The sequence below is a fragment of the Salvelinus namaycush genome, chromosome 5, assembly GCF_016432855.1.
Source record: "Salvelinus namaycush isolate Seneca chromosome 5, SaNama_1.0, whole genome shotgun sequence".
Taxonomy (NCBI): Eukaryota; Metazoa; Chordata; class Actinopteri; order Salmoniformes; family Salmonidae; genus Salvelinus; species Salvelinus namaycush.
Window position 1 is genome coordinate 20,398,077 of NC_052311.1, and position 26,916 is coordinate 20,424,992.

The 26,916-nt window shown below is 41.4% G+C and overlaps 1 protein-coding gene across 1 annotated transcript; it reads right to left on the reverse strand.

The window, feature by feature from the left end:
* elovl6 (ELOVL fatty acid elongase 6) lies at positions 1-24,742 on the reverse strand. Its single transcript, XM_038993716.1, has 4 exons — positions 24,434-24,742; positions 3,973-4,104; positions 3,545-3,696; positions 1-1,662 (listed from the first exon to the last, which is right to left on the reverse strand). The coding sequence occupies exons 1-4, from the start codon at positions 24,514-24,516 to the stop codon at positions 1,199-1,201; spliced, it is 831 nt and encodes a 276-aa protein (XP_038849644.1). The 5' UTR covers positions 24,517-24,742; the 3' UTR covers positions 1-1,198.
* Positions 24,743-26,916: the final 2,174 nt, after the last annotated feature.

The following is a 26,916-nucleotide window of genomic DNA, read 5'->3' on the forward strand; positions in this document are numbered from 1 at the left end:
TGTAGGCGTAATAACACTCCTTGTTTGCACTCTTGGTTCTTTAGCAACAATGATTTACATTGATACAGTGTGAATGCACAATAACATGACAGACACCATTAAAAGATACAGGTTACTTAAAGTTATAACATTGAATTTTGACAATTGCATGTTTTTTTTTTAAACATAAATATGTTTTAAATTCAATACACTTCGATGTCCACTGGTCTTGAGGCATTTTTCTGTTACCGTTTCTTTCATTAAAGTCTTTGGAAATGTATAGCGTCTCGCTTTCAAATGTGGTCTGCGACTTTGTGAGGTCATTACTGGCAGGTGAACAGATCACTGTCAGACTCCGTTTCCCATCATGCCACACATTGAATCAGTGTGGTCACAATATAAATTTTCTCCAATGAGCCTTCAGATCAGATGTTTGTATGTAACAAAGCAACCTTCCCCTTTGATGCCTTTTGGCATCGTTTAAGCCCATATCTGACCTTTATCAAGATCTTTATCAAGATGATATGCATATAATATGAAAAAATTGAGGGAAACCTAAAACCTGAGAAAAATATTGTGTTGCAATGATGGGTACAGACGTTACAGTGTCATTTGCTTCATCGGCACACAAAAGTCACACAAAAGTCTACCTCTCACACACTCCCAGTGTCTAAAACGATTCAACAAAAAACTGAAAAGCAAAGGACAATGAAGAAATGACAAAAAACACCTAGATGGTTTCAATCGTACATTTAAGTCCCCGCATTCTTCATAAGTACCAATACATTTCCTATTTATCAAGTAACACCTTTTCAAGTAGATGTACTTCCTTTATCAGGTAAAAAATTAACTGTTCCATTAATATGGAGAATCAAGTGGGAGCCAAAGAAACATCAGGTAAAGGACACACTGACTGTTTGTCGCCTTGGTAGGTAGTGCTCCTTCCTCAGTGCAGCTCTCTAGAGATGGCACCTCCGTCAAAGTGAAGGATTTTACATCTGCGCGTTAGTAGTATGATCAAGCACAAATGGACAGCAGTCCCACCTTTTGTTCCCTCGTGTTCTACCCCCCCCCCCCCCCTCCCAACCTCCCTCTTTCATTCCTCCACCCATCCGTCAAATCATTCATCCATCCATTTGCCGATAATTCTCCCCATCTCCTCAGTCCTCGCGTTTCGTGTCCATCAGTCTCCCTTCTTTCTTTCCCTCTAAAAACGCGTCTACTGGGTCTTCCTGGCGGCTGCGGCAGCGGCTTCTGCTTTAGCTGCGGCGGCCTTCTTGGTCTTGTCAATGTAGGCCTCGTGGAAGAACTGGCAGAAGAGCACAAAGTAGCTGAGGTACATAAGCGAGGACCACACAATGTTCTGCACGTGAGACGGGCACTCCTGACCCTGCTGCATCCACGAGTACACCAGGTAGTTCACCACGCAGCCAACCAGCATCTGGGTGATCTGCGTGAGTGTGATGAACATGGCAAAATTCCTTGAGACCTTGAAGCCGGCCGCCCTCAGTGCGTAGTAAGAGTACATGACGGAGTGGACCAGGTAGTTCATGGTCATGAACCAGCCGCCACCAGCCACCATGTCCTTGTAGGAGTACCAGGAGTAGAGCAGAACAGTGATGTGATGGTACCAGTGGAGGAAGATGAGCTTCTGCTTCCGCAGCACAATGAACAGGGTGTCACCTGCATGGTGGGTGTGGAGAGAGAGAGAGAGAGAGAGAGAGAGAGAGAGAGAGAGAGAGAGAGAGAGAGAGAGAGAGAGAGAGAGAGAGAGAGAGAGAGAGAGAGAGAGAGAGAGAGAGAGAGAGAGTTACAAATGGAAAGGAACCAAAGCGCGCACCTTTACATAGCAAGTCATCAATTTCAGGTAACACTTATTACTAGCATTAAGTGTTATTTAAGCGTCCTCTTCTAATAACCTCATGTTCTTGGTAAATCAATGTTAAAAGATCATGATGGCAACATTTAGGAGCGATAAGACAAAGTGAGGACCCAAATAAATATTTTCAGTGCTCATGTTTAATAAAATGTAATCACAGATACATGCGCTGTGGGTTCTCAGAATTGTTATGCTGTAGGTGTCAACATACAATAACAATATGCGTGAGCAGAGCAGTCTCCAGAGTGTATCTGTTTAAAAGCAGAGCAGTCTCCAGGGTGTATCTGTTTAAAAGCAGAGCAGTCTCCAGGGTCTATCTGTTTTAAAGCAGAGCAGTCTCCAGGGTGTATCTGTTTAAAAGCTTTGGGAACATTTTCCAGCTTTGGTCTGTGAAATTGGGCCCACAGGGTACACTTACATCAGACGTCTCAGCTACAGGTTATACAGAAAAACCACCTAACATATACATGCAATGCATTCAAGGTGACCTTACCTCTTATCATACCATACCTGACTAATTGGTGAACCCACTGCTCGATAGTGGAACACTACCAGAGGATTCAGTCTGTGTGTGAGAGTGTGTTTGTACAGCATCATTCTCTCTCTCAGTCTTTCTCTCTAACTCTCTCTCTATCTCTCTAACTCTCTCTAAAATCTCTCTCGCTCTCTAACTCTCTCTCTCTAACTCTCTCTCTCTCCCATATGCCTCTGTGACAGCGATCAGTGCTTGGGCCAGCAGGTTTGTACTCCACCCAACCCGAAAGCCAGAGCCAGGCAAGGGGTAGGGGCTTCTATCCCCCTCCCTGTGCCCCTGAGAGGGGGCTCTTGCTCTGGGCATCGTACTCAGAACTGACAGGGTGTGGAGCCCCAGTGACGGCAGGACTGGGCAATAACAAAAGGGCCAAACAGGCAGAAAATGGATTCCCAGACACAAAAAGGCCAGACTCTGGGTACGAGGGAAAGGTCACTAAAACTAGGACCGGTTGGGGTGAGATGACACGCATGTCTCTGAGGTCATTGGAGGACAGAAAAGACAGATTCATGCCTAAAGATCCGTGTGCCGATCCTCGGGTGGATTCTTTCAGCCAATGGGAGCAGAGATATTTTATGGGTATTATCTCAACATACTATATGGCCAATGCCACAGTCTCATAAACCTTTCTAACCACAATGGACACTATGGACAGAAAAAGGCACATGTAAAACATATTGATGTATTATAGATAAGGATAGTAGTAGTAGCAGTAGCAGCAGTAGTAGTAGTAATAATAGTCGTAATAGTAGTAGTAGCAGTAGTAGCAGCAGTAGTAGCAGTAGTAGCTGTGTTAGTAGTAATAGTAGTAGTATTAGTAGTAGTAGTAGAAGTAGTAGTAGCAGCAGTAGTAGTAGCAGTAGCAACAGTAGTAGTAGCAGCAGTAGAAGCAGTAGTAGTAGCAGCAGCAGTAGCAGCAGCAATAGTAATAGTAGTAGCAGCAGCAGTAGTAGTAGTAATAGTAGTAGTAGCAGTAGTAGCAGCAGTAGTAGCTGTGTTAGTAGTAGTAGTAGTAGCAGTGTTAGTAGTAGTAGTATTAGTAGCAGCAGCAGTAGTAATAGTAGTAGCAGCAGCAGTAGTAGCAGCAGCAGCAGCAGTAGTAGTAGCAGTAGTAGTAGTAGTAGCAGTAGTAGAAATAATAACAGTCAACTTACCCAATTCTGGTGCTTTACTGAGCACAAAGGCGTAGGCCCAAAACTTGCTGACAGGCCCGTTGTAGAAGCTCTGATCACACACTGACTGCTTGAGCCCTTTAGTCATCAGAATGTATGTCATGTAGCTTCCAGTGCGAACAGCACCAAATATACTGGACAAGAAAGAAAGAGAAAGAGAAGGGAGAGAGCGAGAGAGAGAGAATGGTGTAAGTGAAGCCCCAGGACTCCGGTATACAGTCTCTCTCCAGTCTCTCCTGCCACAGCAATGTTTGTGCAGCATCGTTGTTTGAGTGTGTAATTCTGAAAACTGGCAGCATGACTTCTTTATTCCAAACTATCCTGACTGTTCCTTTAAGATACCTAAGGCCACAAGATGCTTACAGTATGTGCATTGACTGGACCAGTGTTGTAAATGTCTGCCCTCTTACCTGAACACTGCGAGGGTGAGGGACCATAACACCAGCGGTTTCCTCAGATTAAATTTCTCCCTCTGTTTCATTACATGGCGGCCGCCTAGAATGCAGGCAGCATAGAGGGCTGAGAAGAGGAAGGACTTCTTCCTGTATAGGAAGGATGGAGTTTGGTGAACATAATCAGCACTTACGAGCGTAAAATAGTGTAAGAACAGATGGCCTAAAATATACAGTATAAAGTACACAGTATAAAATATACAGCAGCACAACATTAGATCACTTTTGGGGTGATACAAAAGCTTCTGACAAACTTTGATTTTGGAGCAGACTACTCCATTACTTCCACACTGATCACCAGCTGATACACCGTCTGGCCAGTTCAGATCTAATGAGCTACATACTGAAGTGCTCAGCATTATCATCTGAGGGGTTGGATGCTGAGAGGCCCAAAATAAAGTGATGTTTCAAAGTTTTTGTTTGGTCCCAGTGGGCTCAGAACGAGACTTGAGGTCTAATCAATCACATTTGGGTGGCTGATGATGCAGCTTATGCAATACATTACTATATATAACAAAGTGATGTTAACTATAAACCAAGAGGTACCCAGAATTTGGGCTCCCATATGTTATACCCAAAACCCTAAAGATAACTCCCCTTCTCCATTCTGCAACCTCAGCTTCATATGGTGACAACGGCACTATTTCTTGCTCTTTTCAGCTGACTAGGTGGGTCTACAAGAACTTAAAACCAGGAGGGGCATTTTTTTTTTACGTTGCTTCCCTGTGAAAAATGGCTGAAGAGAGGCAAAAGGAGAGCTTATTTAGGGTAATGATGATATATTGAGGAAGAAAATGTGGCTTGTCATTATGCTTGAGTTTTATAACTCTATGAGAGCATAGGCTTTGCCTCTCAGCCTCTCTGCCATTTCCCCTGGCCAGAATGGAGTTGTCTTCTAATTTGTCATCGCAATGCAGGAATATTACCTAAAATCCCATTCATACCTCCACCTACTTTGCCCTGGCCATCCTTATAAAACTGTTTAAGACCTAATTCTCAGAAGCAATATAGGGCTAAGCAAGATCATGCCCCCTTTGAAGTGTCAAGGCACTTCACCCCACATAGCCCCTATCATCTTTCCCTGAACCAGAGGTACCTAGCATATTGGAAGTAGGGAAGTTTACATTTGGGTACTATATCTGATTCTGGTTAGATCTACTGAAATAAATATGCAACATGCAACAATATCAATGATTTAACTGAGTTACAGTTCATATAAGGAAATCAGTCAATTGAAATAAATAAATTAGTCCCTAATCTATGGATTTCACATGACTGGGCAGGGACGCAGCCCTGGGTTGGCCTGGGAGGGCATAGACCCAACCTCTGGGGAGCCAGGCCCACCCACTGGGGAGCCAGGCCTAGCCAATCAGAATATGTTTTTCCCCACAAAAGAGCTTTATTACAGACAGAAACACTGCTCAGTTTCATCAGCTGTCCAGGTGGCTGGTCTCAGACGATCCCGAAGAAGCCGGATGTGGAGATCCTGGGCTGGCGTGGTTACACGTGGTCTGCGGTTATGAGGCCGGTTGGACGTATTGCCAAATTCTCCTAAACGACGTTGGAGGTGGCTTATGGTAGAGAAATTAACATTCAAATATTTGGTAACAGCTCTGGTAGACATTCCTGTAGTCAGCATGCCAATTGCACGCTCCCTAAAAACTTGAGACATCTGTGGCATTTGTTTTGTGACAAAACTGCACATTTTAGCGTGGCCTTTAATTGTCCCCAGCACAAGGTCTACCTGTGTCATGATCATGCTGTTTAATCAGCTTATTGATATGCCACACCTTTCAGGTGGATGGATTATCTTGGCAAAGGAGAAATGCTCACTAATAGGGACGTAAACAAATTTGTGTACAGAATTTGCGAGAAATAAGCTTTTTGTGGGTATGGAAACTTTCTGGGATATTTTATTTCAGCTCATGAAACATGTGACCAACACTTTACATGTTGCGTTTATATTTTTGCTCAGAATATTTGCCTTGAAGAAACGGAAGAAATCTTCAAAAAAGGGTCTGCAAACAAAGTAAATCTAACATTATAGAAACGTAATAGATCCTAACTTCCTATAGGGAAACTCACTAGCTTGTGTTGACCAGAGCTGACACTTCTGAACAACCTCACCAAGAACAATATCCTGAAAGAACATTACTGTTGTTGACAACGAGTATCCCCTTTGTTCAAAATGCAAATAATCAAATGGCTAGTGTGTTTGCTTGCAGGCTTGATAACTGATTGAACAAAGGACAAAGCAGTGCAGTGAAAATCCAAAGAAGCTGCTGTCACACAATGATAGCACAGTTCAGAGCGCAGAATGACATCCTTGTTTCAAAGAAAATAAACAAGGGTGAAGAATGGAGAGAGTCAGAGTAAGCACCTTATAGTGAGGCAGAGCGAATTCCAGACGAGCAACAAGCCCACATCGCTCAGACAGTCTTCACAGCCAAAAAGGTTAAAGGTCACAATGATAAACAGATTCCTCAGAACAGTACAGTTGAAGCTTCAGAGACGTAGATACTAGGAAGTAGAGGACCAAGTACCTTGTTCACACCATTGAACCCAAACCAAACTGTGCTGGTTGTGATCTTTTCACGTGGTCCTATTCAGCACAGTTCTCAGCAACTATGGTGGCTGCTCAACCAGGTCAGCACAGTAAAGCTTGGTTTGGTTCAGCTTGGTTTGTCTCAGTAGTGTGTAAAGCCCTACAGAGTACAGTCTGAATGAGGTACAATAACATGGACTAAAACCCACTAAGGTCAGAGAAAACCTGGGGCATGGTCAAAGTTGACAAATGGGTTCGAGGGCTGTCTCTCTCCTTGCTCAATCGGGCCAGCTGTGGCTAAGCAATGCCTCCAGGAATGGAAATTAATTTGAGACGTCAGTGTGAATTCACATCATGCCTCCGCGCCTCGTAGTACCTGCATGTGGCAAGAGCATTCACGTCGGAGCTTCGGTTAGGGGCTGGGGGCTGAAAGTGTCTCTTGCTGCCTCTCTATACCTAGGTCTAGGGGTCAGAGGTCATCACCTAGATGCTGAGCTATGGTCAGTTTTGCATGTTAAAGACCGACTGCCTTTAAAAAGCAATGAAACCATTTGAAAACAGCCTATGTGGCATCAATATGAGTCAGAAACAGATATTTTAGTGTCGAAACAGAAAAACAAACGAGCGAATCGGGGAGTTCAGTAGCTCTTTAATAGTTAAGGTCATGATTGGCAGAGTATAAAATAATCCTAGATCTGTGCCTCGAAGCGACTTTTAAAAGAGAAGCTCTGTCAGGGAGGGTTATAGTCAGAGATATGCAATCGTCTCTGAATGACGGCATCAGAGATGCTGGACTAATCCAAGATATTTATCTTCACCTGAAACAAGATTTATACACAGCACTTCAATCAACTCCAAGACATTAGACTCTTGGCACTGGACTCATTTCTTCACATCTGATTTATTTGTTCTTTACTCCCATCCAACAATAATGAACCACAAAGCGACCTGAGACAGGATATATTTAGATGAAAACTCAGTTTGGAGTCAGAAACCCCAGCACTGAGTGTCTGCTAAAATGTAAATGCAATGCTATTTGGAAAACCCTAACAGGAAAGTCTACACTATGTATGCTGACTAATGACGATGGCACAATGTATCAGAGGAAGGAGTACTACTGTTGCAAGTACAGTAGTGCAATCAGAAGAGACTTCTCACACTGTCTTGCCCATTCACTCTCTGAATGGCACACATACACAATCCATGTCTCAATTGTCTCAAGGCCTAAAAATCCTTCTTTAACCCGTCTCCTCCCCTTCATCTACATCTCTGCCCGTTCTGAAACCTTACTTTATTCTTCCAGCTGAGATTTGTTCAAAATACCTTTACAATTCACCTCAGCTTCAACGGCAGTTTAAAGCACAGCCTAACAGTGATTCCAAATGAATAATCACTGTGAAAATAGTAAACGTCACATACAGCAAAGGTCGAACATTGAGGCTTCAAACAAAACCATGAGTGGGGACATATTTGGGACATATTTCCTGAAATTTTCCTATGCTTTAAAATGGAGTTGTAGCCCTTTTTCTTCATTATTATATTGTACCTCTCACATCCCTGAGAGCTATCCAACAGAACTGCAGACTGCTCCATTTTGCCAGTCATCATCAGCATTCGTGGAGAGCAAGCCACCTCCCATGCATTCCCTTATCGCTGAGTGAGACTTGCTGGGCGGTGGCCGAGTCTGTACCAGAGCCTCTGCTGGAGCTAAGCAAACATTAGGGGCTGATCTAATGCTTTCTGATAGAGCGAGCAAAGCAGTGGCGGCCTGCCGGGGGATCTCATTCCCTCCTATGTCTGCACAATGTATCAGGTCATCCTGCCAAACAGAGCTAGCTAGTGGCTTGAGCTATAAATATTATATTTAATATGAAGGAGGTCACAGAACTAATGACTGAGCCTGGTTATAATCATAATGTAGGATTTCACAATATTGTACCTGTATGGATTTATTTTTGGAATAATATGTCCCCTGATTTAGGGCTTGTTTGAAAAATCATTGCAATAGGTATCTCGCTCTGTAAATATTTAACAGTGTAAGTGGCCTATTTCAGAGAGAGATTAGATAGGGAATGTGTGGACAGATCTCTAAACAAATCTTACCTGAAGGCTTAAATCCCACCTGATCATGATACTGGACCATGGCAGGCACTATTTGACTCAACTTTTCTAATACAAAAGGAGTCTTTCAATAGTGATGGCTAGATCTGCATGCACCTTCTAATGGTTGGGCTAACCTAGTGTTAGCAGTTCACAATAACTAGGCTAGTCACACTTGTGGCCCTTTCCCTTCCCCTAGCTGTGTTGGTCAAAGCTGCTGGCTAACCTGATGTGTAACTTGGATCTGTATTAGCTGGAGCAGGAGATTTCACCCCTTACGTAACACTGACTATAAGGATGAGTGTGTGTGTGTTCGGTCTGAGAGCTGCCTTCGCAGTAAAGCAACTCAGTTCAGGATGAATGGCCTTGTCCTTTGGCTTGCTTTGGTTGTTTGTAGGTTGCACAGTAGCAGTGGAATCAGTTGTGGCGTCAAGGCATACCCTTGAGGTACACCAAACTTTTGGTTCTGTAACAGAGTGCTACATAAGGCCAAGATATAAATAAGCCCTGGATATAACAGATTAGACAGTCCGGTAAGAACCACCCTGATGCCCGCTGTCCACCAGATGCATATGCGTTTTGTTTTGCTGGATGTCTATCCCGCATTTGCCGTGCTTGATGCACACATGCTTCTCTTTTCAACTCACTAAAAGCTAGCTAGTTGGAGTCTGTGTGTACCTCCGTTTGTACCACTGCACGGTAAAGCAACGCACGAGTTGATAATATTGAACACATGCACCATACAGAACTCAGCGCCGCCTAGTACGGCACCCCCAATGTAGAGCTGCAGACGGCTCCATTGACAATGAATGACTTCCGCCGGAATGCAAAGAGTTTGATGCATCTGGTGGCCTTGACTCGGGAGTCTAATTCAGTGGTGAACAGAGAACTATAAGTCTAGAACTGGACATACAGCAAGAAACATAATTGTTACATCATACAATGCCTAACACTAAAAAAGTGTTGCCTCTGGCGCTAGTGTTATGATACAGTTTAAAAAATTTACGCCAGTGTATTCAATGGGAAGAATGAGTTCGATAATGATACATTAAAATGTACACTGTTAGTTACACTGCCTATTTCAGTTGAGCTGATAATAACTGTACAACTAGGCAAATTCTTTTGTTTGGCTCTGGCAGATAATCGTTTCAGCTTGTTAAGGGATTAAAGTGTAATGGTGAGTGGCTGGTTTATTTATAGTAGGAAGAGAATGAAAGCTTTAGAAGGTTTGAATGAGACCTATTGCATTTTTCCAAGTGTAGATCATTAGCGAATAAAAAGATGCAAGGTGAGCAGTGCAAATTAGATGTATATTTGACCTCATGGCCACTTGAGCAAATGCAAAAACACATTTCATTTGATACACTGGCAGGTTTAAAATGAATATCTGCCTCTGCAAAAGCTGTTTGATGAAATACAATGAAATGACTGCTCTTTCCTCTGTCTGCATCCTGACTCTCAGCTGACACTTTGACAAGATGGCAAAGTCACCCCACATCTCCCTCTCTGTATCCTCCATCCAGATGAACTGCTGGGTGACAACATCAAGCCAGAGGTAGGCTCTGGGTCGATGCAGTCAGCAGCAATCACCATCATCGCATCCTATCTTTCTGGGAAAAGCAGCATGTAAAATATCCCTCCCAGTAGTCGATACCATAACTCATTGGGGACCAGCTAGCTGGCCTAACCTTTGCGAAAGGAACATTGTAACCTTTGTCAGAAAGTCACAATCAGTGACGATGTAGTATTAGCTAGTGAGGGGAGAGGAAGGTTCCTTAGGATGTTCGAATGTGATGGCAAGATAATACTGGGTATTGTCCAAAGACTAACCCTAGGAACTGCTGTAGGTCTGAAACAAATGGATAGATAAGCAATGTGCTTTGCAGTTCTTGACAGAAACCGGTGCGCCTGCCACCTACTACCATACCCGGTTCAAAGGCACTTAAATATTTTGTCTTGCCCATTCACTCTCTGAATGGCACACACACAATCCATGTCTCAATTGTCTCAAGGCCTAAAAATCCTTCTTTAACCTGTCTCCTCCCCTTCATCTACATTGATTGAAGTGAATTTAACAAGTGGCATCAATAAGGGATCATAGCTTTTACCTGGATTCACCTGGTCTGTCAATGTCATGGAAAGAGCAGGTGTTCTTAATGTTTTGTATTCTCATTGTATGTCCACACAGTAAGCTAACATGGTATCTATCCCATCACGTTTTGTAGAGGTCTACAGCTCTTCCTTCAGAATTGCATGAAACAACTGATCCTACAATGACATGCAGTCACCCAAGAGGATGGTGTCCGATTGCTTGGAAGTCCACTGAGGGTTTCAACGACTGAATACACTACACAACCTGAGCAACCATCACTGACTCTGAGCAATGGTGACGTCTGTGGGGGGATTGACTGGGAATGACTCAGCAGGTAAATGGAATATATGTGTACTTCAGTGTCAGGCAGCCACAGTGTCGGACATTGAGACCAGCCAGCTGTACTGTAAGTAGACAACATTATGGACTGATCTGTGTGTTGTTTGGACACTTGCTGGCACAGAGCCATACACTCATACTTACACTCTTGCTTACACAAGCACACACATGCACACACACAGGGGCATACACACACACAGGGGCCTACACACACACAGGGGCCTACACACACACAGGGGCCAAGGCCGTAACTACATACGAGGACACCGAGGTCTGGACCTCTGTAATTTTTTCTAATTTGTATTTTTTTTATTTTTATAATACAAATATATATTTTGTACACAATCATAAAAAAATATATAGATCAACATCTAAATATTGCTCCCAGCGTCAATCAGCTCAGAACGCTTTCGAGTTGCGCCTGTGTCACGTTCCTGACCTGTTTTCTCTTGTTTTTGTATGTGTTTAGTTGGTCAGGGCGTGAGTTGGGGTGGGCATTCTATGTATTGTGTTTCTATGTTGGGTTTAATGTGTTGCCTGATATGGTTCTCAATTAGAGGCAGGTGTTTGACGTTTCCTCTGATTGAGAACCATATTAAGGTAGGCTGTTCTCACTGTTTGTTTGTGGGTGATTGTCTTCCGTGTCTGTATGTATGTTCGTACCACACGGGACTGTAGCGTTTGTTTGTAGTCTGTACCTGTTCGTGCGTTCTTCGTGTATTTGTAAGTTCTCATGTTTTAGGTCAGTCTACGTCGTTTATTTGTTTTGTAGTTTGTTTAAGAGTTTTCGTGTTTCGTCGTTCTGTTAATAAATATTCATTATGTCTTCATCACCCGCTGCGCCTTGGTCCGCTCATTCACCACAAGACGACCGTTACAGCCTGCCTCTTTGCGAATGAGTGGAATCAAGAATAGTGGTGTGTTTGTTATGTTCGCCTGCCTCCCCCGGATTTACCTTTAGCAGCACATTCACCACTCTCTCAAACGGCTAACTCCACCCTCTCGCGGCACAGGCCGAGGGCCATAGACATGAAATTAACTACCCTAGCACGGAGTCGGTTCAAGCAAGCAACCAGAGAAGCTTCTGACAGTGTATTTGCAAGATGCCGGACAAAATGCAATTTTAAAACCGTCCTGCGACTCCTGCCGTGTCTATAGACATCCACCAAACAAACAAAAACGGCTCTCGGAGAACGAGTGCACAACTGGTAAATAGTCGCTTAGAGATGTGGCAGTCAGTCAGGTGGCTAGCTTTCGGCAGAAACTTATATTGCAGTAACGTTGAAGTGCACCGGCTATGTATTAGCCAGCTAGGATGAAGTAAGAAGCTAACATTAAACGGAGTCTACCTCAACAGGAGTAAAAAATAGGCTACTAGGTTCTCATAATACCTGGCGAGGCTGAGGCAGGCTGCAATACATTCAGGAGGAAGCAGAGGAGACAAAGAGAGAGAGGAAGCAAGTAGAGAGAGAGAGAGAGAGAGAGAGAGAGAGAGAGAGAGAGAGAGAGAGAGAGAGAGAGAGAGAGGTTATTACAGTAGTTCCCAAACTTGGGGACAGGGCCCCATGTGGGTTCCCCTGAGAAAATCTGTGCTAATCTTAACAAGTTAGGATTTTTTTTTTTAAACATTTAACTCAACATTAAATTACTTCACCAATCATGCAGTGCGGATAGAGCAGCTTGCAATGGAGAAGGCGAGCTATAGATCAGTGAGATGTTTACATGCATGACAGAAAGACAAGAGGCAACTGAAATTTTGCGGGTGGGGAGAGAGCGAGTGAGGGTGGAGGAGGAGGCTTGGCTTGAAGCACTGGGCATCTTGTTATGACATGCATCATTGGAATTAGGCCCACAGCATTATATCTACGGAGGAGCGGCTTCTACGGAGGAACTTTGAATGTCTTTCAACTTAAGAGTTTACTTAACGTTGGACCAGAGATAGCTAGCTAACTAACAAGCTTGTGTGGTCAGAGCAGCACCTGAATTAAAAACCCGTCTTACATTTTTGTAGTCAATAAATCCAATGTCAACTGTGATAACTATGTATCCCTAACCAGTAGCAGTGCATGGGTAAAATCCCGGGGGGAGGCAAGCCAGAAAAAAAAGCCATATTAAAACTTGTGTTGTGATAATTGTGTTGTTTGCTCTATAACCTGTTAGTTCATATGTCTTGACACTGCGATATATAGGACAAAGGCTGAGACAATAAGAAGACACTAAATTAAACCACACCTTTGTTCACAATACTGCAGAGCAACCACTGTCCAGTGAAGTCCGCAAAGCATATTGCATGTAACAAACAGTTACATGACCTATAGCATGGTCAAGCAAGTTAATGTTTCCGACATTTTCGGACCACTAAATAACTTTTAAAACAGAACCAGTGGAGCTGCCTCCACTATTCCAGCACCATTTCCACATTTCAACATCATCAAATCACCTATGCTTAGTCTAATACAGTGACAGCTAAAAGATAACCCAAAAACAATTTAGTCCAATCAACGTAAGCTAACTATGATGTGGCTGTCCATTGTTCTGATTTGTGTCTGTCTGTCTGTCTGTGTGTGTGTGTGTGTGTGTGTGTGTGTGTGTGTGTGTGTGTGTGTGTGTGTGTGTGTGTGTGTGTGTGTGTGTGTGTGTGTGTGTGTGTGTGTGTGTGTGTGTGTGTGTGTGTGCGTTCGTTTGTGCAAATAGAAAAAAACATGGTGTCTCACCCTACAGGTAGAGAAACGCCAATGCCATCCTTCTCTCTTTCGTGTTGCCTAAAAGGTCTATGACTGTCATACAGTAGACATTTTTATTTTTTGTTGTCCTAGGCTACCTGGACAAAATGCTTGCTCGCTAGCCTTTACTTCCTTTCATGGGAAACGTTAGCTAGTTACATATTGAAAGACTGGTCATGGCTCACATCAACACCATTATCCCAGAAACTCTAGACCCACTCCAATTCGCATACCGCCCCAACAGATCCACGGATGACACAATCTCTATTGCACTCCACACTGCCCTTTCCCACCTGGACAAAAGGAACACCTACGTGAGAATGCTGTTCATTGACTACAGCTCAGCATTCAACACCATAATGCCCTCAAAGCTCATCACTAAGCTAAGGACCCTGGGACTAAACACCTCCCACTGCAACTGGATCCTGGACTTCCTGACGGACCGCCCCCAGGTGGTAAGGGTAGGCAACAACACAACATGGGAGCCCCTTAGGGGTGCGTGGTTAGGCCCTCCTGTACTCCCTGTTCACCCACAACTGTGTGGCCAAGCATGACTTCAACACCAACATTAAGTTTGCAGACGACACATCGGTGGTAGGCCTGATCACCAACAACGATGAGACCTGGCAGTGTGGTGTCAGGACAACAACCTGACAATGTGATCAAGACAAAGGAGATGATTGTGGACTACAGGAAAAGGAGGGCCGAGCATGCCCCCATTCTCATCGCCGGGTCTGTGGTGGAGCAGGTTTAGAGCTTCAAGTTCCTTGGTGTCCACATCACCAACAAACTATCATGGTCCAAACACACCAAGACAGTTGTGAAGCAGATAGGACAACGCCTATTTCTCCTCAGGAGACTGAAAAGATTTGGCATGGGTCCTCAGATCTTCAAAAAGTTCTACAGCTGCACCATCGAGAGAATCCTGACTGGAAGGCCTTAAAAATTGCCAAAGACTCATGCCACCCTAGTCATAGACTGTTCTCTCTGCTACCGAACGGCAAGCGGTACCATAGAGCCAAGTCTAGGTCCAAAAGGCTTCTTAACAGCTTCTACCCCAAGACATAAGAATGCTAATCAAATGGCTACCTGGACTATTTGCATTGACCCCCCCTCCCATTTATTATTTATTTACGCTGCTGCCACTCGCTGATAATTATCTATGCATATTCACTTTACCCCTACCTATACGTACAGTTGAAGTCGGAAGTTTACATGCACCTTAGCCAAATACATTTAAACTCAGTTTTTCACAATTCCTGACAATTCCTGACATTCAATCCTAGTAAAAATTGCCTGTCTCAGGTCAGTTAGATCACCACTTTATTTTAAGAATGTGAAATGTCAGAATAATAGTAGGGAGAATGATTTATTTCAGCTTGAATTTATTTCATCACATTCCCAGTGGGTCAGAAGTTTACATACACTCAATTAGTATTTGGTAGCATTGCCTTTCAATTGTTTAACTTGGGTCAAACGTTTCAGGTAGCCTTCCACAAGCTTCCCACAATAAGTTGGGTGAATTTTGGCCCATTCCTCCTGACAGAGCTGGTGTAGCTGAGTCAGGTTTGCTCCTTGCTCGCACACGCTATTTCAGTTCTGCCCACACATTTTCTATAGGATTGAGGTCAGAGCTTTGTGATGGCCACTCCAATACCTTGACTTTGTTGTCCTTAAGCCATTTTGCCACAACTTTGGAAGTATGCTTGGTGTCATTGTCCATTTGGAAGACCCAAACTTTAACTTCCTGACTGATGTCTTGAGATGTTGCTTCAATATATCCACATAATTTTCCTGCCTCATGATGCCTTCTGATTTTGTGAAGTGCACCAGTCTCTCCTGCAGCAAAGCACCCCCACAACATGATGCTGCCACCCGCGAGCTTCACGGTTGGGATGGTGTTCTTCGGCTTGCAAGCCTCCCCCTTTTTCCTCCAAACATAACGATGGTCATTATGGCCAAATAGTTCTATTTTTGTTTCATCAGACCAGAGGACATGATTTGCACTTTTCACACCAAAGTACGTTCATCTCTAGGAGACAGAACGTGTCTCCTTCCTGAGCGGTATGACGGCTACGTGGTCCCATGGTGTTTATACTTGCGTACTATTGTTTGTACAGATGAATGTGGTACCTTCAGGTGTTTGGAAATTGCTCCCAAGGATGAACCAGACTTGTGGAGGTCTACAATTTTTTTCTGAGGTTTTGGCTGATTTCTTCAGATTTTCCCATGATGTCAAGCAAAGAGGCACTGAGTTTGAAGGTAGGCCTTGAAATACATCCACAGGTACACATACAATTGACTCAAATGATGTCAATTTGCCTATCAGAAGCTTCTAAAGCCATGAAATAATTTTCAGGAATTTTCCAAGCTGTTTTAAAGGCACAGTCAACTTAGTGTATGTAAACTTCTGACCCACTGGAATTGTCATACAGTGAATTATAAGTGAAATAATCTGTCTGTAAACAATTGTTGGAAAAATTACTTGTGTCATGCACAAAGTAGATGTCCTAACCGACTTGCCAAAACTATTGTTTGTTAACAAGAAATTTGTGGAGTGGTTGAAAAACGAGTTTTAATGACTCCAACCTAAGTGTATGTAAACTTCCGACTTCAACTGTACATATTACTTCAATTACCTCGACTAACCTGACAAACCTATACCCCCGTAAATTGACTCGGTACCGGTACCCCCTGTATATAGCCTCGTTATTGTTACTTTATGTTTTTACTTTCGTTTATTTAGTAAATATTTTCTTCACTCTTATTTTTCTTAAAACTGCATTGTTTGTTAAGGGCTTGTAAGTAAGAATTTCACGGTATTAGGCATATGTGACAAATAAAATGTAATTTGATTTAATTTGAACTTCCATCCTCTCAGTCCAGAGGCACAATGTATGAATTTATGGTTGGATCAGAATCACCATTATAATCACTGGCCAGTACGGAGAATTAAGTAAAAGTCCAAATCCCTATCTCCATCCATGGCTATTTTAGGAAAGGGACAATTCAAGCTAGCTAGCTAGCCACCGGAGGACAACAATACAACGAGATGCAACAATTCAAGTTGTTTCTGACATATTTCTCGCAATGTGATGTGATAGGAGTGAAGCCAAATCCAAACTGGCTTCCCTTGACACTTTTTTATGTGTGCCAGGACAATTCACAGTTGAGCTCACTAAGTTAAGCTCAATGCTGATTGGCTATTATTTTATTTTCAAAATGATCAAGGGAGGCCAAATGCTCACTGGCTCATTTAATGCAACAATGTCATACTCTTTTTGACCAGACAGCATCAGATAGATGGCCTACACATACAGAGACAGAGGGGAGCTATTTCGCTCGCTTGGATGCTTTCTCCGGTAAGATACATTCAGCCTCTTGCAAATTGAAGGAAAATTATGAAACACAGACACACGAAATATAAATTATGATATGTTTTTTTCTATTCCATTTTTTGGATGGAGAGAGGGCTTCTTTTTTTGACAGAGAGAGGGCTTTGCATAGGCACTTTTTTTCATCTTTTGTGGGACTGGGAAAAAAATGCCCAGAAATAAAATAATGTTATTAACTGGTTTAAAATAACGGTTCTGTTCCGGAACAGTATACTGTAAATCACTTTCATTCCCGGTTCTGATTCTGTTCCTTTAAAAATTTTGTTATTTTTCAGTTTTCGGTTCTGTTCCTTGAACCAGTTCCAACCTCTAGAAGAGGGTGCTCTGGTGCTATAGGGTTTGAGCCTGGAGGGAATGTGATAGTTAATAACGCTATGCTGAGCAAAAATAGTCCCTTGGTATTTTTTTCTTCTCTCACTGGGCAATGTCTCATCAGGTTTATACTTAAGACCACACAGAGAACAAACAGCGTCCTCTTTATAAACCTCAAAATATCGAGACATTTGAAAGTACAATTATTTTCAGTTATAGCCACATCGTGCATTCTATTGCCACTGAACGGTGATCTCAAAGTGACCTTGTGAATGAATCTGTTTAATGTCAAACCATCATCAAAATGTCACATTGCCACTTTGTTGACTAACTCCAAAAGAACAAGTGTCTGTTGCCAAAATGCTGTATGTGCCCAGGACTGAGATTCTTTGTTTGTTTCAACATCATTTGTCAATATAAGTCAAAGTAAACTGTTGTTTTAAGGTTGACATTTTAACCACAGAATTATGTCATCATGGTAACCAAATTTCAACATAGATAATACGTAAAATTTGTATCTTTATTAAAACAACGTCAGATCATTATATCCACTATCAGAAAAAAAAACTATAGGCTGGGCAACACCTACTGGAGAATTGATCTATCTACAGCTACCATTTGGTCACTCATCCAGGGTTTTAACCAAGCCCTGTCCTGCTTAGTTATGGTATTTGTCACTATTACAATGTGCTATTATGAGAATGTTTGTTGAGAGATCTCCTCTTAAAAACTAAATAGATTCACGGTTGTTATCCAAGTCATTCCAAAGGGTAGGTTTATCAGAGCAAATGAAATGGGACAATACTTTATCACTCATATATCATAAATGATACTATTTTAGGTCATCAACAGCTATTGTTCCAATTCAACCCAGAATTCAATTAAAATAGACAATACTATAGGTCTAGGGATTTAAGCTCTGGTTGGCTTCAAACCTCAAAATGTGGCCATGAATGTGTTACTCATTTTAAAGTTGAATGTTACTTACTGTTATTTACTGTATAACATTCATAAGTTGGATTCACGTCTCCATCTCAATCAAAAATCTAAGTTAAAGAATCGGACTAAATCAAATCAAATTTGATTTAAAGTGCATTTAACTTTTGATTTGATCCTATTCTTTAACTTCGATTGTTGGTTGAGATGGAGACGTGATTCCAACATATCAATTATTAATTTGTAGAAAAACTGGAATTAAAGACAGACTAAGTCAGTGGCACAGATGGAACTGTCCAAGCAGAAAATAAATCCCCTTTAAAATGATGATATTTGGTTGTGTTGACAACCAAACATAATTCAATATTACTTTTGAAATCACTTCTGAAATACAATAAATAGCCTATTAACTTGTCCACAAGTTAAAGGGATACTTTGGGACTTTGACAATGAGGGCCTTTATCTACTTCCCCGGAGTCAGATGAACTAGTAGATATAATTTTTGTCTCTAGCATCCTAGTAAATATCCACAGACTTCCTAATGCTAGTTAGCATTGATGCACAAAACTACCTCTAACCTCCTTCATAATGGACACAGACATAAAAATGGTATCCTTTAGTTCATCTGACTCTGGGGAAGTATATACAGTGCCTTCGGGAAAGTATTCAGACCCCTTCCCTTTTTCTACATTTTGTTATGTTACAGCTTTATTCTAAAATGGATTAAAATGGATTAAATAAAACATTGACATCAATCTAGCACAATATCCCATAATAAGCTAAAACAGGTTTTTCTAAATGTTTGCAAATGTATTAAACATTAAAAACAGAAATACCTTATTTATATAAGTATTCAGACCCTTTGCTATGAGACTTGAAATTGAGCTCAGGTGCATCCTGTTTCTATTGATCATCCTTGGAGTGTTTTTACAACTTGATTGGAGTCCACCTGTGGTAAATTCAATTGATTGGACATGATTTGGAAAGGCACAGAACCTTCCAGGAGGACAACCATCTCAGCAGCACTCCACCAATCAGGCCTTTATGTTAGCGTGGCCAGACGGAAGCCACTCCTCAGTAAAAGGCAAATGACAGATTGCTTGGAGTTTGCCAAAAGGCACCTAAAGGACTCTCAGATAATGAGAAACAAGATTCTCTGGTCTGATGAAACCAAGATTGAACTCTTTGGCCTGAATAGCCAAGTGTCACATCTGGAGGAAACCTGGTACCATTTCTACGTTGAAGCATGGGGGTGGCAGCATCCTGCTGTGGGGATGTTTTTCAGCGGCAGGGACTGGGAGACTAGTCAGGATCCAGGGACAGATGAACGGAGCAAAGTACAGAGAGATCCTTGATGAAAACCTGCTCCAGAGTGCTCAGGACCTCAGACTGGGTGGAATGTTCACCTTCCAGCAGGACAATGACCTTAAGTACACAGCCAAGACAACAGTGGCTTCGAAGTGGCTTCGGGACAAGTCTCAGAATATCCTTGAGTGGCCCAGCCAGAGCCTGGACTTGAACGCGATCGAACATCACTGGAGAGACCTGAAAATAGCTGTGCAGTGACGCTAGCCATCCAACCTGACAGAGGTTGAGAGAATCTGCAGATAAGAATGGACATAAATCCCCAAATACAGGTGTGTCAAGCTTGTAGCGTCATACCCAAGAATCAATCAAATGTATTTATAAAGCCCTGTTTACATCAGCCGATGTCACAAGGTGCTGTACAGAAACTCAGCCTAAAACCCCAAACAGCAAGCAATGCAGATGTAGAAGACTCAAATCTGTAATTGCTCCCAAAGATGCTTCAACAAAGTACCGAGTAAAGAGTCTGAATACTTATGTAAATGTGATATTTCAGTTTTATATTTTTTATAAATTTGCAAAAAAAACGGAATCCCTGTTTTTCCTTTGTCATTATGGGGAATTGCGTGTAGATTGATGAGGGGGGAAACAATTCAATCAATTTTAAAATAAGGCTGTAATGTAACAAAATGTGGAAAAAGTCAAGGGGTCTGAATACTTTCCAAATGCGCTGTAAATGGCCTCATTACCAAAATTCCAAAGAATCCCTTTAACAAATGATATGTTGAGTGGGAAAATATATGGCAGCTAGACTGTATGGTCTTCAGAGATAGATGGGAGGGGTTGAGCTTAGCTGACGGGTGGGACTAAAAACAAACAAAATATAACTAATGTAAAATATACTGTCCGTGAAATGTGTGTAGTATGTATAAGCTGGAAGTGAAAGCATAAGTATTGTTGTCCCATTAGTTTACTCCAATTCAGGGGAGGGGTGGTAGGGTTAGGGGAAAATAATAAAGAAGGAAAATATTTAAAAAATTAAATATACAGTACCAGTCAAAAGTTTGGACACACCAACTCAATCAAGGGTTTTTCTTCATTTTTACTATTTTCTACATTGTAGAATAATAGTGAAGACATCAAAACTATGAAATAACACATATGGAATGATGTAGTAACCACAAAAGTGTTAAACTAATCCAATTATATTTTATATTTGAGATTCTTCAAAGTAGCCACCCTTTGCCTTAATGACAGCTTTGCACATTCTTGGCATTCTCTCAACCAATAACATTGATAGAAGCCACAATCTATTTACAATATTAAAGCTGATCTACACCCCCCCCCCCCCCCCCCCCCCCACCCCCACCAAATAAAAAATAAATAGAAGAAAATAAATTAGAACTCAACCACAAATACAAGTTAAAGAATGGGATGAAGCCAGTGGCTCAGGTGGAACTATGCAAGCAGTGGATACATCTCCTTTAAATGTTGATATTTGGTTGCATTGTCAACAAATACAATTCAATACTACTTTTGTAATACAGAAAACAGCCTTAAATTAAGGCTCTTACAAATGAATGTGACATTCAACCTTAAAATGAGAAACACATCCATGGCCACATTGAGGTTACTGTACCTATAAAGGTATTCTTATCTAATCATATAAAGTGTGCATGTTCAAGATAGCATGCATAGGTTGTCGCAGGTCTGTGGAGATCTTCACAATTGCTGTAATAATCTGCGCAGAATCTTGAACGCTATTGATCACTTGCACCATGTACTTTTAATATAATCTCAACTGCAATCCAGGTCATGTGGTTGTGCTATTAGATGAAGCACAGTGATATCACAATCTGTTGTGTAAATAAACAAAATATCTGACATTGTATTCCCATTTGAGTGATTGTAATCTCATTGATCAACATCGCAACCAAATATGACCCAATTATCCACCTTGAAATGACATGGTGTGCCCAGTGGGAGATTTTACAAGTTCACAGAGTCTCAACCAAAAACATTTGTCCTGAGGGGGAGGCTATTTGCAGGAGCTAATGGCAAGTGAGGGTAGTTTAATTAGCAGTTATGTGAGGGTAGCTATATGCTGTTTTTCAAGTTAAGCACACTGCACACTGCCCCCTGAAGCCGAAGCAGTGATTTGAAGATCAGATAACATTTCCAGACATGCTGAGTCAACCATGACATTTTTCTCCCGTTTGGATTGAACACCCCTATAGCAAAGAGCCAGCCTTGTTATAACAATGAGGCAAGGTTTGCGTAAGCTTGATTCTTTGCAGTCGTTCCCAAAAGAGCTTATCATCTGTCCTCACTTTCCCCAGGGGTTTTGTCCTCGCTGGACTAAGGTGCACTTCCTCTGAGTTTGTTAGTACTGGCAGCTACAGAGGCCGTCCCTGCAACTATTTCATCACACAGTAGTCAATAGACTGCAGCAGCCGACCATTAAAACTTTCCTCTATTTCCCATTGGTGTTTGGTAGGCCTCAAAATACAGTAGCCCATTCAAGAAATGTGATGAGAGAGAGAGGGAGGTCACCTGCATAGTGAGGACACATGCTTCAATTACAATGCTGTGGAGTTTGAAAGTGTTGTTTTGATTAGTACATGCATCAGAAAGTGCCATTATGGTATTTTGTTTCATTGAATAGGGCCCCAAAGGTTAAAGGCAGTTGAAATGTGCCAGAAAATCACCCATGAAGCAATGCATTGTTATTGTATCTGTGCGGCAGAGAAAGAAACAGGTTGGTTAACATTCAATGATGATTTTTCTCTTTAGGAGTTTATGCTGAAGGGCTGCACCTATTTACAACTAAGTTGACTACTCTATAACATATCTCTCAAAACATGTAACATGTTCATACACCTATTGTGTAATGTCAATTTGGGTGAATATGACTAACCACTCATGCATTTGTGCAGTAGTTATTTCCTCTCAGAACCATGCGATATGGTCTTGTCAGAGCAGACATCCCTGCTGCAGTGCAAACACTGCCCAGAAGAGTGGGCACAGATCATCAGCTGCGATGTGATTGGCTAGCACTCTGTCAGCAGACATCATAAGATCATTTCTATTGGTCAGTTGGTAGCACCAACTTATGGGCAGCTCCTGCACAATGTTTCCACACGCTTGATTCTGAAAAGGAACACATTTGGACTTCTACAAAGTGTCCCTTTTTAAAGAAGTGTTTAATTGCAACATAAATGTTTCTACTATTACAAATTACCACACTTCTTTTTGCTATTTCCTAGTTCTGTAGCCTACCCATAAACCAGCATGTGGCATTAGAGTAGGCTGCTGTTGCATTACAAATGAGATTTTTACCTATCTATTGAAGGTTTTTCAACAGGTATAAATACTTGAATCATTATTTAAGTCAGTTAATAACCAATGCATAAGTGGTAACCTCCCATAGGCTATTACAATGGTAAACTCAGGAGACTAATTAGACACTGATGGTCATGGATAACAGTCCATTATAAAAAATGATTTAAAAAACCATAATGGTGATTTATTTCTTAGAAACTTACAGGAATTAGTAGGGTGTGATTGCAGATGGAGCATAACCTGAGCATAACCTGATTATGGCTGTGCTCATCACCTGCATCATCCGGCATCAATAGGCATTACCAAGCCAAGTTTTGTTAGTTTGCTATTTATTCTGTCTGTGGTGCGATATCGCATGGTGCGATATTGCATCCATCGTATGGCTTCGTCTTACCCTGTCTTTGGTGAGCATATGTCTATGTTAAGGGTTTAGCCAGAACATGAACATATAGCCTATCCAGGCAGTGATGTTATTTTGAGTGTTTGCCTATAATTTGGTCATCTTTTCTTTAGGAATGTGTTTGTAATGGTTAGCACCTTAGACATATAGGCTAGGAAGGTTATTGCCACGGGCACTGATGCGCTCTGTGTCAATGAATGAACACGTTTGTTTAGTTATTCTGTCTGTTTGGCCAGAAAAACGAGACTACAGACTCCAAACCGGTATTGTGCGTATTGTAGGTCTAAATGTAATCAGTTTTTGGAGCGCAACGGTCTAGATAAAATAGTATGCTAATAAACGAAAGGTCTACCTATGTCAACTCTCGGCATGTGGGATTTATTTCATTCATAGCGTACGGGTGTAATACAGGGCTATTGGGCAGCGGTAAATGTAAGAGGATGGAATTATCTGGTCAGCAGACAGATAACAGTAGCGCCGCATCACCTTGAATACCTGGAATCTGATGCCTAAAATAAACATTCTACATACGCAAATCACTGAAAGTCACATCAGAAGGCAAGGAAATTGTAACGAGATGTAGCCTAATAATAGAGTGATAGGTTCAGTTGGTAGGCTATTCACCAATGGGCACTTTCTTGATTCATTGTAACTAATTCACAGCCAGGCCTGCATATGTTGTGAATAGGGTAGGCTACTATCTGTGTGCGGATGATCCTCTAGCTGCTTTATGAGAAAGATGTGATTATAGGAAAGCCTAAGCAGACCACAACATACGCTATTTGCAAGCTTAACGTTAGCAGCATGCAGAATATGCTATTCTTATTCATTCATTTCCTGTTTCTATTAATAAGATTATGAGGAAATTGTGTCAGATATACACAAACAATCCTCCCCACATCAATATGATATTTCATAGACTATATCTACCAGTTTTCTTGCATCCATCGTATGGCTTCGTCCTCGTTGAACTGTCTCTCAAATTCGTACTCTTGTAGCGCCAACACCGACATGTTCACTGTGCGCTTTCCTGTAAACGGATACAAAGTTATATTCTGATTATGTGTTATATTTAACTGGTTTCCTCTTTATCTCTCTATCTCATCTACACTCCTTGTCTTGCATCGCTCTTGCCACTGCCAAAAACTATCAAACTGAACGCGAACGTCCGACTATATGACAGCTCGAACCGGCATAGGCCCTCTCCGCCAAGGAGGTGGATTCACGGTCCTAAAGCCTGAGATGCCAGTTTGTTTTGCAAGTAGATTGTCACTGTGATGCCTCGTTCACCTTAACCATAGGAACCCCGTTAAATTGCGCAGGATGTCATTCATTTAAATGAGGACGTACACAACGAAGTAGAATCGCAACGCCCCCGTGCGGTTGAAGGCTCTGCTGCAAGAAGGACGCCGCACACTTAATTTTTCCAAATTTGGCATCATCTTCAGTCCAGCCAGAGTCCGTTGAAGAACAGGAACTGACCAACCACAGAAAAATATGAAAATGTGTGGTTTTTGGTGATGGCTTTATGGGATAGCTAGCAACTTTAAACAATTACCCATTCTTATAGGGTACTAACGTTAGGGGGTAACTAGCCCGTTGGGTAGCCCGTTTGGGTAGTTACCAAATACTTTCTCTGACTGTCACTGCTCTGGCTCAACAACAACAAAAATCCTGTCTTCACAACTTTTAGACATATTTCAACAAAACTATTTTGTGCTAAATTTATTTTAAAAATTGAAAATTTGAAAAAGTTGTAGATATTCTCCAATGAAGTTAGATCTAGAATTGTTTTTTAAATGTACAAGCCTTAAGATAAATAATCCTCTTGTTTACAGAGAAACATTTAGATAACTTTTAAATAATGTTGGATGAGTGTTTTGGGGGCTAGTTACCCTTTTACGGTTATGAATGTTTCTACCTGTCATTTAGACAATGACTAGCACAGTTAGCGCTAGTTTATGCTAACTTGCTAGCTAGCAACTTCTCTAGCATTAACTTCTACTTGCACACAATCCCGGATCCGGGAGCACCCCCATCAGTAAAAAAGCTGACTAGCATAGCCTAGCATAGCGTCACAAGTAAATACTAGCATCTAAATATCATTAAATCACAAGTCCAAGACACCAGATGAAAGATACACATCTTGTGAATCCAGCCATCATTTCTGATTTTTAAAATGTTTTACAGGGAAGACACAATATGTAAATCTATTAGCTAACCACGATAGCAAAAGACACAACTTTTTTTTTCCACCATTTTTTTCCTGCATAGGTAGCTATCACAATTTCGACCAAATAAAGATATAAATAGCCACTAACCAAGAAACAACTTCATCAGATGACAGTCTGATAACATATTTATTGTATAGCATATGTTTTGTTAGAAAAATGTGCATATTTCAGGTATAAATCATAGTTTACCATTGCAGCCACCATCACAACTCTCACCAAAGCAACTAGAATAACTACAGAGACCAACGTGAATTACCTAAATACTCATCATAAAACATTTCTGAAAAATACACAACGTACAGCAAATGAAAGACAAAGATCTTGTGAATCCAGACAATATTTCAGATTTTTTAAGTGTTTTACAGCGAAAACACAATATAGCATTATATTAGCTTACTACAATAGCCAACCACACAACAGCATTGATTCAAGCCAACAATAGCGATAACGAATAAACCAGCAAAAGATATTAATTTTTTCACTAACCTTCTCAAACTTCTTCAGATGACAGTCCTATAACATCATATTACACAATACATATAGAGTTTGTTCGAAAATGTGCATATTTAGCGGCACAAATCGTGGTTATACAATGAGAATAGTAGCCAAGCTGCCAACAATATGTCGGGAGAAATCTTGGGAGAGGCACCTAATCTAATCAGTAACTAATCCTAAACTTGACTAAAAAATACAGGTTGGACAGCAAATGAAAGATACATTAGTTCTTAATGCAATCGCAGTGTTAGATTTTTAAAATTAACGTTACTACGACATACAGCGTGCGTTAAAGCGAGACCGCACCGAAATTAATGGCGGAATATGAGTTTTACATTTTTCAACAGAACAACGAATTAACATCATAAATAGTTCTTACTTTTTGATGAGCTCCCATCAGAATCTTGGGCAAGTTGTCCTTTTTCCAAAAGAATCGTTGCTCGGTTGTAGATTGTCGCCTTCAACTTTGGAATTAGCAGTAAACATTAGCCATGTGGGCCAGACGTGCCCAACTCCCTAGAACGCAGCACAAATAAATACCCGAAAATCGCAATATACTGATATAAACTGATATAACTCTGTTTAAAATAACAACATTATGATGTCTTTAACACCTATATCGAATAAAATCAGAGCCGGATATATCTAAGGGCTATAACGGGAGCTTTCTAGAACGCCATCCTG

Excerpts from the sequence above, each read along its gene's own strand:
- elovl6 (XM_038993716.1), bottom strand. The coding sequence starts at position 24,516 with ATGTCGGTGTTGGCGCTACAAGAGTACGAATTTGAGAGACAGTTCAAC. Across the intron at positions 4,105-24,433 it reads CGATGGATGCAAGAAAACTG|GAAGAAGTCCTTCCTCTTCT; the intron begins GTAGATATAGTC and ends CTTCCTATACAG. Across the intron at positions 1,663-3,544 it reads CAGTAAAGCACCAGAATTGG|GTGACACCCTGTTCATTGTG; the intron begins GTAAGTTGACTG and ends CCCACCATGCAG.